The sequence below is a fragment of the Schistocerca cancellata genome, chromosome 1 (assembly GCF_023864275.1).
Source record: "Schistocerca cancellata isolate TAMUIC-IGC-003103 chromosome 1, iqSchCanc2.1, whole genome shotgun sequence".
Lineage (NCBI taxonomy): Eukaryota > Metazoa > Arthropoda > Insecta > Orthoptera > Acrididae > Schistocerca > Schistocerca cancellata.
In genome coordinates, this window is record NC_064626.1 from 275,622,876 (window position 1) to 275,635,645 (window position 12,770).

The window sequence follows — 12,770 nt, forward strand, 5'->3', positions numbered from 1 at the left end:
CACTGGATTCCTGATATTCACAGTACATTCATGAAATGGTCGTATGGGAAAATCCCCACTTCATCACTACCACAGACATGCTATGTCCCATCACTTGTGCGCTGGATATTAATACCACGTTCAGACTCACTTAAATCTTGATAACCTACCATTGTAGCAGCAGTAACAGGTCTAACAATTGCGCAAGACACTTGTTGTATTATCTAGGCGTTTACAACTGCAGTGCCTTATTCTGCCTGTTTACATATCTCTGTATTTGAGTACACATGCCTAATCCAGTTCATTGGCACTTCAGTGTACTCAAAAATACTTTGCAAGACTGTCTGTACCTCCTGCAGTGAATCTCTAGATGTCTGAGTCATACTCAGTAGGCTAAAGTCGCTTCCAACTAGTCTTGGGTGATCTGGTATTTTTTCACTTGTTACCATAGACCATCTTTGACTAACTCTTAATAATGTCACAGTGGAATCGGGTGGCTGGTAAAAACATCCAACAACAACTAGATTTTACGTAGACCTGTTATACACGATGTCACTGGTGTACTAAGTTCTACCTCAACACAAACAATATTTTTGTTAACTGTCATGAAGACTCCCCCTCCAATGGCATCTAATCCGTCTTTTTGATACACATTCCATGAATAGCTAAATATCTCAGAGCTTTCTACTTCAGGACAAGTCTTAATCTGTGTATTATCGCGAGCAACATCTTCCTTTGTTTGGCTCATTAGTTTCATATGCCTTTAGATAATAAGGCCTTAACAATTTGTTAGACAGTGCGTGTCCCACTTTTAACTTTCTATGAGATTTGAAACGCTCTCGCGAAGTACCAGTCACGAATCCTGTCGCTCTTCTTTGGACCTTCTCAATCTCTTGAACCAACCCAACTGGTAAGGGTCCCATACAGATGAACAATACTCTAAGACTGAATGAACTAAAGTATTGCAAGCAATTTCCTTTGTTGAAGGAATGCATCACTTCAGGATTTTACCAATAAACCACAATCTAGAGTTCGCCTTACCCGTTACTTGTGTAATCTGATTGTTCCATTTGAGATTTCAAATAGTCACACCCAGATACTTGACAGATGTTACCGCTTCCAAAGACTGGGCATTTATTTTGTACTTATACATTAATCGGGATTTTCACTTGGTTATATTCAGTAGGTTACACTTACTAATGTTGAGAGATAACTGCCAGTCATTACACCACGCATTTATTTCCTGCAAATCCTCATTGAGTTGTTCTCAACATTCATGTGATACTACTTTCCTGTAGGCTACAGTATCATCGGCAAACAGGCTAATGCCGCTGCCAATACCATCAACCAGGTTGCTTATGTAAATCGTAAAAAGCAGCGGACCTGTTACGTTGCCCTGGGGCACACCTGATGTTACGCTTCTTTCTGTTGAAGTCTCCCCATTCAGGACAACATACTTTTCACTGTCTGTTAGAAAACTTTTCTATTCATCTGCATATGTCATCGGATAGACCGTAAGTGCGCACTTTTTGAAGCAAGTGACAGTTCGGAACTGAGTGGAACGCCTTTCAGAAGTCGAGGAATATGGCATCAACCTGGGAGCCGGTATCTAGAGCCTGTTGTATATCATGTACAAAGAGGGCCAGCTGTCTCTCGCATGACAGCTGTTTCCTAAAACTGTGCTGGTTATGTCTGAACACAAAATATGTTCCATGATTCTACAACAAATCGATGTCAGTGAAATTGGCAAGTAATTATGTGCATCCGACTTTCTACTGTTTTTATAGATTGCTGTGACTTGGGCCTTCTTCCTGTCCCGTGGAACGTTCCGCTGTTCCTATGATCTCTCATAGATGATGGATAAGAATGGTGCTATGTTTGTAGCTTAGTCAACATAAAATCCTACGGGTATATCGTCTGGGCCAGATGCCTTCCTGGCATCTAAGGAGCTTAACTGTTTTACAACCCCATGTACACTAAACACTATGTCAGCCATCCTTGCGTTTGTTCGATAATTGAAAGGGGGAATGGTGTTGCAGTCCTGTATCGTAAAACAGTTTTTGAAACCTAGGTTTATAATTTTGGCCTTCAGTTTATCATCATACGTTACATTACCCATACTGACACCAAGAGAAAGTATTGAATTATTTGTACCGTTCATAGATTTTATGTGTGACCAAAATTTTTTGGGGTTATTTTTAGAATCTGCAGATAAAATATTACTTTCAAATTCATTAAAAGAATCTCATTGACCTTTTGACAGCTGCTTTCATTTCGCATAATTTCTGTTTGTCAGCGGGGCAGTGACTACGTTTAAAATGACTGTGCAAAATTCTCTGCTTTCTCAGCAACATCCTAATATGTTTGTTGTACCAAGGTGGATCCTTTCCCTCCCCTATATTTTTGCTAGGCACATACTTCTGTAGCACATAGTGGACAATACCTTTAAATTCCGACCAAAAATGCTCAATATCTTTGTGTCCCGCGGTGAATGCTTGGAGCCGACTATGAAGGTATTCATTAATGACACTTTTATTTGCTTTCCCAAACAAGAAGCCCCCCCCCCCCACACACACACAGACATAGAAGCCCCAATGACATTATCGTCACTAATACCTTCTTCTAGATTAACTTCCTCAAAAAGATCAGGTCTGTTTGTCACCAAGTTATCTAATATGATCCCATCTCGAGTTGGTTTTCTAACCAATTGCTCTAGGTTGCATGTTGAGAGCACTTCTAGTACAACTTCACACAAGTCTTTGCTTCTGTCCCCTGTGATAAACATGTAATTTCCCCAGACACCATATTAAAGTCTATAACTAATGGATAATTTGGATATTTATTTCGTATGCACTCAAGACTTTTCCTGAAATGTTCTGCGACAATGCTGGTGGTCATCCTAATACAATGGCCACGCCTTGTCTGATTGACAGCTTTATCCAGACTATTTCACAGTCTGACCCAGTATCGATCTCAACTGCGTTTAAACAGCTTTTAACAGTAATGAACACACCACCTCTCATAGCATCTGCCCTATCTTTCCTAAACATTGTCCAATCCGAGATCAAAATTTCACGGCTATTTATGTCTGGTTTCAACCACCTTTGGTACCTAATACATTATTGGCATTACTATTGTTTGTTTTGGAGAGTAACTTGGGTATCTTGCTACAGGCACTTCGACAGTTTACTAACGTTACATTTAGTACATCTAAATCCTTTGGAATGACCTGTTTAGGCGAACTAACAATTTTTACAGTTGGCACACCCACATCAGTGTCATGAACTGGTAATTTTTTGGGCCAGTGGTTTGTTTCCCATGGGAAGAAACCTAATCTAAAAAAAACCCATGTGCGAACCTCATGTTCTGTGCTACCCATGTAGGTGCTTCCTGTGTGTAGAGCACCCTGATCTATCGAGGAGCATCTTACAGCCTTCCACCCCATAGCATAGGTCGAAGAATCTACAACAATTTTTGTTACAAAGTCGACATAGGCTCTGATTTAGATTCTCCGCTTGACTCCAAACCAGAGGACCCTGGTCCAGCCTGGGTACAATGCTGCAAATCTTCAGCTTGGCTTCCAGTCCTAGAGAGATGGAGGCTGCCTTTGCCAACTTAGCCAGCCATTGAAAGGACTCAAGGATATCCTCGAAACCCCGACTGGTATCGTTGGTGCTGACATGTGCAACAATCTGCAGCTGGCTGCATCCCGCATGCTCAATAGCCACCGGAAGAGCCTCTTTCACATCCCAGACAAGGCCCCCCAGCAAGCACACCGAATGAACGTTGAACTTCTTGCCCGCCCTAGACGTTATGTTCCTGAGGGGCTCCGTGGACCCGTCTAACATTGGAGCTCCCAATAACTAACAATCCTCTATCCCCACATGCCTGTGCCTGTCCAGACCCTGCTGAACGAGCGGCCACTATTCTGGCAGAAGGTGCATTCTGATCCAGCTCAGCCTCCCACACAGCATCAGATAGCATACTGAATCTATTAGCAAACTGCATAGGATTTGGCAGGAGCCTGCGTCCCCCATGCAGCCTTCGCCTTGAGGCTCGAGACCTCGACACAGTCCGCCACACACACTGAGGTGAGAGTGGGCCGGCTGGCTGTTGCACCTGAGGTCAGTTAAGTGACAGAGAGCTTTGACGTCCCCCCCCCCCCCCCCCCCCTGCACATCTAGTACAGCAGAGGCTACCCCCAGTACCCCATCCACACCACACATCAAGGTGGCACACTGGAGGCTGTTGACTGTGGCCAACAAAACTTCCAGCTGTGTTTGGACTCTAGCTAATATGTGATTTACTATAAGAAACTTAAGGAAACCTGCTGCCATACAAGGTTAACAGCTACTCTCTAGTTGGCAGAAAGGACACTCAACAATGAAAAACAATAAAAATGTATGGTAGAAGCTAGATCTGGTGCCTTTTTTCCTACTAGGGGCCATCTAGTGAATATTATTAAAGAATTAAACCATAACCTATGGTAAGCTACACCTACTGATTATCCCTCGTATTTATAATGTAAACAAATGTTTACGTACACGCGAAAATGACCTCATAAAACTATAAAAACTGCTACCTTCAGTGTATCGAATCTAAATGACACTAAGAAATTTAAATACTGAGTATTGTACACTGACAGATGCAGGTAAAAAACAAAACCTTTAGCTAAGAGTAAGAGTTCAGAATGTAAAGCACAAATACAAACTCAAAGGAACTGATGGGCTTACAGTACACGATCCCTAAAGCCCACAACAAGGTAAGGAATTTAAGCAGACGCCGAGGTGAGGTTTAGATTTCTGCTACCTAAACCATATGTAAGAAGAGATCAGAAGTTGTATTATAATACTGATTTACTTAGATATGGTAGCGCAACACTAATTTACCACATATTTTACTTTCGCTTAACGGTTAGTGCTCACAGGTTGTGCTAGTCAAAACATATACAAGTGAGGCTAGAAATTCACTGTCAGTATCACTTTTCCTAATGGAACGTATAAAAACTGATACCTTCGATGTATCGAGTCTAAATGATACTAATAAACATGAATATTGAGTATGGTTATAATAGAAGGAAACATTCCACGAAGGAAAAATATATCTAAAAACGAAGATGATGTGACTTACCAAATGAAAGTGCTGGCAGGTCGACAGACACACAAATGAACACAAACATACACACAAAATTCAAGCTTTCGCAACAAACTGTTGCCTCATCAGGAAAGAGGGAAGGAGAGGGAAAGACGAAAGGATGTAGGTTTTAAGGGAGAGGGTAAGGAGTCATTCCAGTCCCGGGAGCGGAAAGACTTACCTTAGGGGGAAAAAAGGACGGGTACGCACTCGCGCACACACACACATATCCATCCACACATATACAGACACAAGCAGACATATTTAAAGACAAAGAGTTTGGGCAGAGATGTCAGTCGAGGCAGAAGTGTACCAAATGAAAGCGCTGGCAGGTCGACAGACACACAAACGAACACAAACATACACACAAAATTCAAGCTTTCGCAACAAACTGTTGCCTCATCAGGAAAGAGGGAAGGAGAGGGAAAGACGAAAGGATATATTGAGTATTGTACACTAACATAAACTGATTAACCCTTGTATTTATAATTTAAACAAATGTTTACGTACATGCGAAAAATGACATAAAAAACATATAAAAACTGCTACCTTCAATGTATCGAGTCTAAATGGTACTAATAAATGTAAATACTGAGTGTTGTACACTGAATTAGTTGATAATCCCACATATTTAATGTCAGTGAAGAATGTAAAGAAACGTTTGCATACAAGCGAAACTGTCCTAAACAGAAACTTTGCTTTTCCTATTCAGGCGCAAATAAAAACTGAAACCTTCAATTTATCAATTCTATCTGACACTAATACATGTAAATGCTATAGAATATAAAGAAAAACAATTAATTACTGGCTAAATTACTTATCTCATAACACAGCAAGCGAAAAGCCCTTGTAGCAGTTGTTTGATGATTGTACGGGAAGGCATCATCGTTGAGTGACTGTAGGAGTATACAACTTGATATAGACAAAATTTCTAGTTGGTGTGATGAATGGCAGCTTGTTAGAAATGGAGAAAAATATAAGTTAATGCAGATGAGTAGGGGAAACAATTCCGTGATGTTCAAATGCAGGACTGAAACATTCACATTGATCAAATATCTACATGTAATGTCACATAGCAATATGAAATGGACGGAGTCCATAAGGACACGGTTGTAGAAAAAGTGAATGGCCGACTTCATTTTATGCGGAGAAATATAGGAGAGGGTGGTTCATCTGTAAAGGAGACTTCATATAGTACACTAGTATGACCCATTTGTGAGTGTTTGGTATAAGCACCAGGTCAGATTAAAGGAATACATTGAAACAATGTAGAGGCAAGCTGCTAGAGTAGTAGGTTTGATCAACTTGTGAGTATTATGGAAGTGCTTTGTGATTTCAAGTGGGAATCACTGGAGAGATGATGATGTTCTTTTCATGGAACATTATGCGGGAAATTTAAAGAACCGCGTATGAACCTGATAGCAAAACAATTCTGCTGCAGCTGACGTACATTTTGTCTAAGGACCATGAAGACAAGAGAAATTAGGGCGTGTACAGAGGTCTATCGACAGTCGTTTTTCCCTCTCTCTATTTGAGAGTGGAGAGATGTTTTTATCTAATACTTTTGTTAAAGCATTTGTTTTTCTGCAGAACGCTATCAGCTAACAATATCCTGGCTGCTGTCCATTCCGTCCGTTCACCCATTTTCTGGTTTCTCTGCTGTTGTGTTTACTTTTCAGTACTTTTTTCATTGCCTTTTTCACACTATGTTTATACAAGTACTTTACGTTGATTGAAAATGATAATCTTTGGAGCAGTCACTACTTTAAAAAGTCCACAAGTCATATTCTATATTACATAAGGGGTGTCTTCATATTTATGAACAAGAACTAATTCATAATCTTTATTTAATGTAATTTACTTTTAAGTGAAAATTTTACTTTTAAAAACATTTTAGAACAATTGAAGGGGTGGGGAGAAAAGTGCTAACCTTCAGTAGTCGGATTTGTCTGATCACACTGTGTGTTGTGATTTTGAATGCACCACATGCTGATAACAAGAAGTTTAATTTGTACAGGTAGAGAGGAATGTCTGTATAAATTGTTATGTTCTTGTTGCCAAATTAACCAACTTATAATGTGTGACAGTTCTAACTGATGGCATCGTGAGTTAGCACTTCCTTCCATTGACCCCGTCAGTTTTCACTAATCGCCGCATTACATTAGTAAATTTCCTTCTGCATGTAGTTACCTTCAGTTTTATTATTTTACATTTCAGGTGTTACGAGAGAAACTCAAAGTCCGTACTATCTTGGGACTGACTGCTACTGCAACAAACTCGACGTGTGCTAGTATAGTTCAGCACTTAGACATTCCAGATGGAGAGAAGGGGGTGATCAAGGACATTCCTCTTCCCAACAATCTTGTACTGACAGTTTCTAAAGATGAGAACAAGGATGAAGCACTAATCAAGCTTCTCACTAATACCCATTTTAAGGATTGTCAGTCTGCTATCATATATTGCACAAGAAGAGAGGAATGTGAGAGACTGGCCACCCTCCTCAGGACATTCTTGCAGGTAGGTTGTATATTGTGCTGTATGCCAGCGATTACATTTCACTCTTTTGAGATTTTGGTTCATTTTCCAGTGTTGTCAGATTCTTCCAGGAATGTACTCTCTTGGAATTTCAGTAGTAAACCTTTCTGTGATGCACAATGCCTGCCTTGTTTCATCTGATGAACACCATCATAATGCTCTCACAGCCACTAAATGATATGATAAAATGCTGCACTTTTTGTTAGATCTTGTTGATCTCTTGAGCAATACCCAAGAATCGGTGAAATTAGACTTTTACAAGCCACATCTTTTTTGGACAAATTACATTTCCTAAAGATTGTTCTTATGAATCTCAGTATGCCGTATGCTTTTCCTACTGTTTATTTTATGTGGTTGTTTCACATAATGTCACTCCAGATGGTTATTGCTAGGCATTTTATGGTGTTACTGCTTCCATCAGTTTGTCACCAATAGTGTAATTGTACAATAATAAATTTCTTCTCCTGTGTAGGTGCAATATTTTACGTTTTATTTACATTCGGGACCAACTAACAGTCTCTACACCAGTGATTAATCCTTTGGAGGTTGTCTTGCAGTTTGCAAGTCTTCTGATTTTGCTGCCTTCTTACAGACAGCCACATCATTGGCAAACAGCTTCATGGTGGATCCAGCATTCTCCACAAGATCGTTCACATATTTGTAAACAGTAATGGTCCTATCATACTGTTGTCAATTTACCTTTACACTTGTTGATTTTCTTCTATTAAGAGGGACGTGTTGAACTCTATCTGCGAGGAATTTTTGACTCCAGGCACAAAACTCATCCGAGGTTTATTAATGACACTTTTAAATTTTATTCATTTGTGCTCCACATCTTTGTCTGCAACACTAAATTCTGTTGACTACTCAGATACTCTGAAATTTGCATCTTGTAATTCTTGCCTAGGGGAAAAAAATGTGTCTATTTCTTAACAGTCTTTGATGCTATCACAGCTTATGTTTACTGTAGAGAACGGTCGTTCGTGAACTAAGGGGTCCAAACGAATGGTTCACCAACATGAACGGAAGGAGTGAGGAACGAAATCTAAAGAACAGTCGTTATAGTTCACTTTGGTCGCGGCTTTCTACTTATGGTTCCTGGGAACGGGAAACGGTCAATCTTGTTCCAGCCGCATTCTCGGTCCCATTCCCAACTCAGTCTAGGTCCCGGTCCCAGTCCCAGCCTTCTTCATGTGGCCACTCATTGCAGTTCCACTGCCGACTGCTCCTAGTTAGTTCAGTATCGAGTTGTTGTTCGTTTCGTTTGCAGCGCATGCCCATTACAGAGCTGTTCCAAGCCTGTTTTGAACTCTAGACTTCTGGTTCTTTTTGTATTCTATTCAGCATCCATGACCGGTAATTAAAATATATTATATAATAACGTAAATTACGTAAAAATTACGTGGTATGTAATACATACATCTTTTCAGGTAACAAAAGGGCATATCAGCTTACTTTACTATTTTGATAAACAGCAGAAGACATCCTTATAAAAAAGCAAGTTTTTTTGGGTATTACACATGCAAAGGTAGTTGGCATGGCACTTACAAGTGGCCATTTTTCTTCTTTTTTTGATCCAAGGTAAAAGAGCATGTTCATTGTTATGGAAGGCAGACTGACTTACAACCGAATGAAGCCCACATTCCATAATTGAGTGTCTGGTGTCACATTTTGTAAAGAGTATATGATAACTTCTACAACATTATTTCAGTGGTGCAAGGCAGCGCACAAAAAATCAGCACTGAGTACTAGACTGCTCCATTATTTTCATCATGGCAGCGACAACAGCAACCATTACGAAATTGTCTCGAATGAAAAACAGCCCACAGTTGCACTAAATTATGTTTATTTTAAACCTTGACCATGGTTTCTGCTATATCAATATAGCCTTCTTCAGAAGTCCTAAAAATGATCAAAGTAACATCTAGACCAGTGATACAATCTACTCATAAACTTCAAAATTAGGTAAGTGATAACGTATTACTCACGTACACACTAATAAATGAAAAATGTATTATCCCAGCGGCTGCATCAAGACCAATAAAATAACTTCAACAGACATAAGCCTGTTTCGAACGTAAGTAAAATTACATATGGCACCGTATGTCCTCTGCCACTACCTCTGTTATACTGGGTGCACGGTTGTCAAATGTGCTGCACCCCACGCACCATAAGTGGCGCTCACCACAGTGAGCTACGTTGCACTGTTTATCAGGCAGCTAGTCACTATATACGGCAATAAATTAACAACATGCCTCTATGTGCAAATGAAGGGCCATATACTATTAATACGAATGTCCAACAGATGAAATACTGTTGTGTACGATCGCTAGATTGGTAGAACATTAATAATTTCATATAACAAAATTTTTCATATCACTATTTGATGCATGATTCAAAAACGGGACTATCATATGCAAATAAAACTTCAGGTTACATTATACGCTCTAGTAGCTTGTACCATGCGAGGTGGTGCACTGGTTAGCACACTGGACTCGCATTCGGGATGATGACGGTTCAATCCCGTCTCTGGCCATCCTAATTTAGGTTTTCCGTGATTTCCCTAAATCGCTTCAGGCAAATGCTGGGATGGTTCCTCTGAAAGGGCACGGCCGATTTCCTTCCCCGTCCTTCCCTCACCTGAGCTTGCGCTCTGTCTCTAATGACCTCATTGTCGATGGGACGTTAAACACTAATCTCCTCCTCCTCCTCTAGTAGCTTGTAGGGCTAATTCTACCCGCCGACTGTAGTCGTTGTACATAGCCACACTACCAATGATTGACATTATTTCTATGACCAGCACCCTAGTGCATAAGTGCGGTAACATCAGACAAGATAACAAAGGACACATTAACCTATCTGTCTCGACATAAACCACTGTTAACATAAAAGCAGCTCATGACTATTTATGAGAAATTCCTACTGGAGCACTGTCCTAAAACACTAGTTAATCTCAAAAGATAATCCTACGATCATGTGGCACAATCGAGTAACTACTAGTGCCTGTCTGCTATGCCCAATACGGGCTGAAAACCTTCAAGGTAGCTGGAACTTAACACTGATCATTCAGTAAATACCTACTGTCAGACTTTTTGTGCTTGTATATGTGCACCTCCTGCAATAAATCTAATTTCATACTCTTTGCTTCATTACACAATAGTTCGGTGTCATTAACAGGTTGGGGCATATGTCCTTCTTCAATGATGTGTTCAGCAAACGTTGACCCATTCTTATTCATACCCATCCTCGATGGCATATGTTACTTCTTTATACCTTATGGCAATAGACCTACCTGTTTGCCCTATGTAATATGCCGAGCAAACATTACACTTCAGTTTATAAACTCCTGATTGCAATAGCTTATTATAATTGTTATTGCTGAAACAAATAAAATTCCGTTTTAAGCTATTGCTGTTGGAAAATGCTACATTACAGTCATGTTCATGGAGCACACATTGCATTTTATAAGATATGTTTCCTAGAAACGGAATAGCTGTAAATCTCTTACGTTCGTCCCTGTTGTTCACGGACCTCATTAACGTGGAAACTGTCTTTCGTTTTGCGCTCAATTATATTATCGACTGTGTTGGAGTTATAACCATTATTACCGGCAATCTCTTTTAGGGTACACACTTATTTTTTTAAATTTAGACAGATTGTGTCATTCCCAACAGGTCCTCACATCAGTGGGTGCAGAGTGTACACAGGGCAATAAATTTGCCTCTTACCCAGTCAGTAGATAAGACAGAACTTAAGAAATCACATGATCTTACATACTACAATCCTGACAAACAAAAAACAAGTATGTAGTCGTATGAATCTCCAAACATAGTGTACATTTTCTTCCAGACTAGGGATCATTATGCATCCATGTTCAAAGGACTTTTTTTGTATACTAAATGTTAATACTTGAGATATTGCCAATTTGCTTTGCTTACCTGTAGCTCCTCTAATCTTTACACCTACAGTGATCGTTTCCACAAAATTCTTCTTATACCTAATCTTATCTCTAAATTGTTCAGATATACCACATATCTGGGCTTCCTGTATCAATCAAACAGTTACCATCCAACTGTTCAATCTTAATATTAATGTAAGGACACCCAAAATCTGAATCATCTTATCATCATCCGACACTTCATGCAAAAGATCACCTTCAATTTGATCAAATGCTACATCCACACTGTTTTTTATAGGGTTTTATCAACTTTGCTGGTATCATAGCATTACTTTGGTTATTCATGTTATCAGATAAAGACTGAACGCAGTGGCACAACTAATGTCACTTGTTACAGAAGAGACACAAAATACACTCCTGGAAATGGAAAAAAGAACACATTGACACCGGTGTGTCAGACCCACCATACTTGCTCCGGACACTGCGAGAGGGCTGTACAAGCAATGATCACACGCACGGCACAGCGGACACACCAGGAACCGCGGTGTTGGCCGTCGAATGGCGCTAGCTGCGCAGCATTTGTGCACCGCCGCCGTCAGTGTCAGCCAGTTTGCCGTGGCATACGGAGCTCCATCACAGTCTTTAACACTGGTAGCATGCCGCGACAGCGTGGACGTGAACCGTATGTGCACTTGACGGACTTTGAGCGAGGGCGTATAGTGGGCATGCGGGAGGCCGGGTGGACGTACCGCCGAATTGCTCAACACGTGGGGCGTGAGGTCTCCACAGTACATCGATGTTGTCGCCAGTGGTCGGCGGAAGGTGCACGTGCCCGTCGACCTGGGACCGGACCGCAGCGATGCACGGATGCACGCCAAGACCGTAGGATCCTACGCAGTGCCGTAGGGGACCGCACTGCCACTTCCCAGCAAATTAGGGACACTGTTGCTCCTGGGGTATCGGCGAGGACCATTCGCAACCGTCTCCATGAAGCTGGGCTACGGTCCCGCACACCGTTAGGCCGTCTTCCGCTCACGCCCCAACATCGTGCAGCCCGCCTCCAGTGGTGTCGCGACAGGCGTGAATGGAGGGACGAATGGAGACGTGTCGTCTTCAGCGATGAGAGTCGCTTCTGCCTTGGTGCCAATGATGGTCGTATGCGTGTTTGGCGCCGTGCAGGTGAGCGCCACAATCAGGACTGCATACGACCGAGGCACACAGGGCC

General features: G+C 41.1%; 1 protein-coding gene across 1 annotated transcript in view; it reads left to right on the forward strand.

The window, feature by feature from the left end:
• LOC126171176 (ATP-dependent DNA helicase Q4) overlaps positions 1-12,770 on the forward strand; it is a 131,470-nt gene that overhangs the window by 75,311 nt on the left and 43,389 nt on the right. Inside the window, exon 7 of the mRNA XM_049920781.1 lies at positions 7,330-7,629. Coding sequence (XP_049776738.1) covers positions 7,330-7,629 — 300 coding nt within the window. The remainder of the gene's footprint in view (positions 1-7,329; positions 7,630-12,770) is intronic.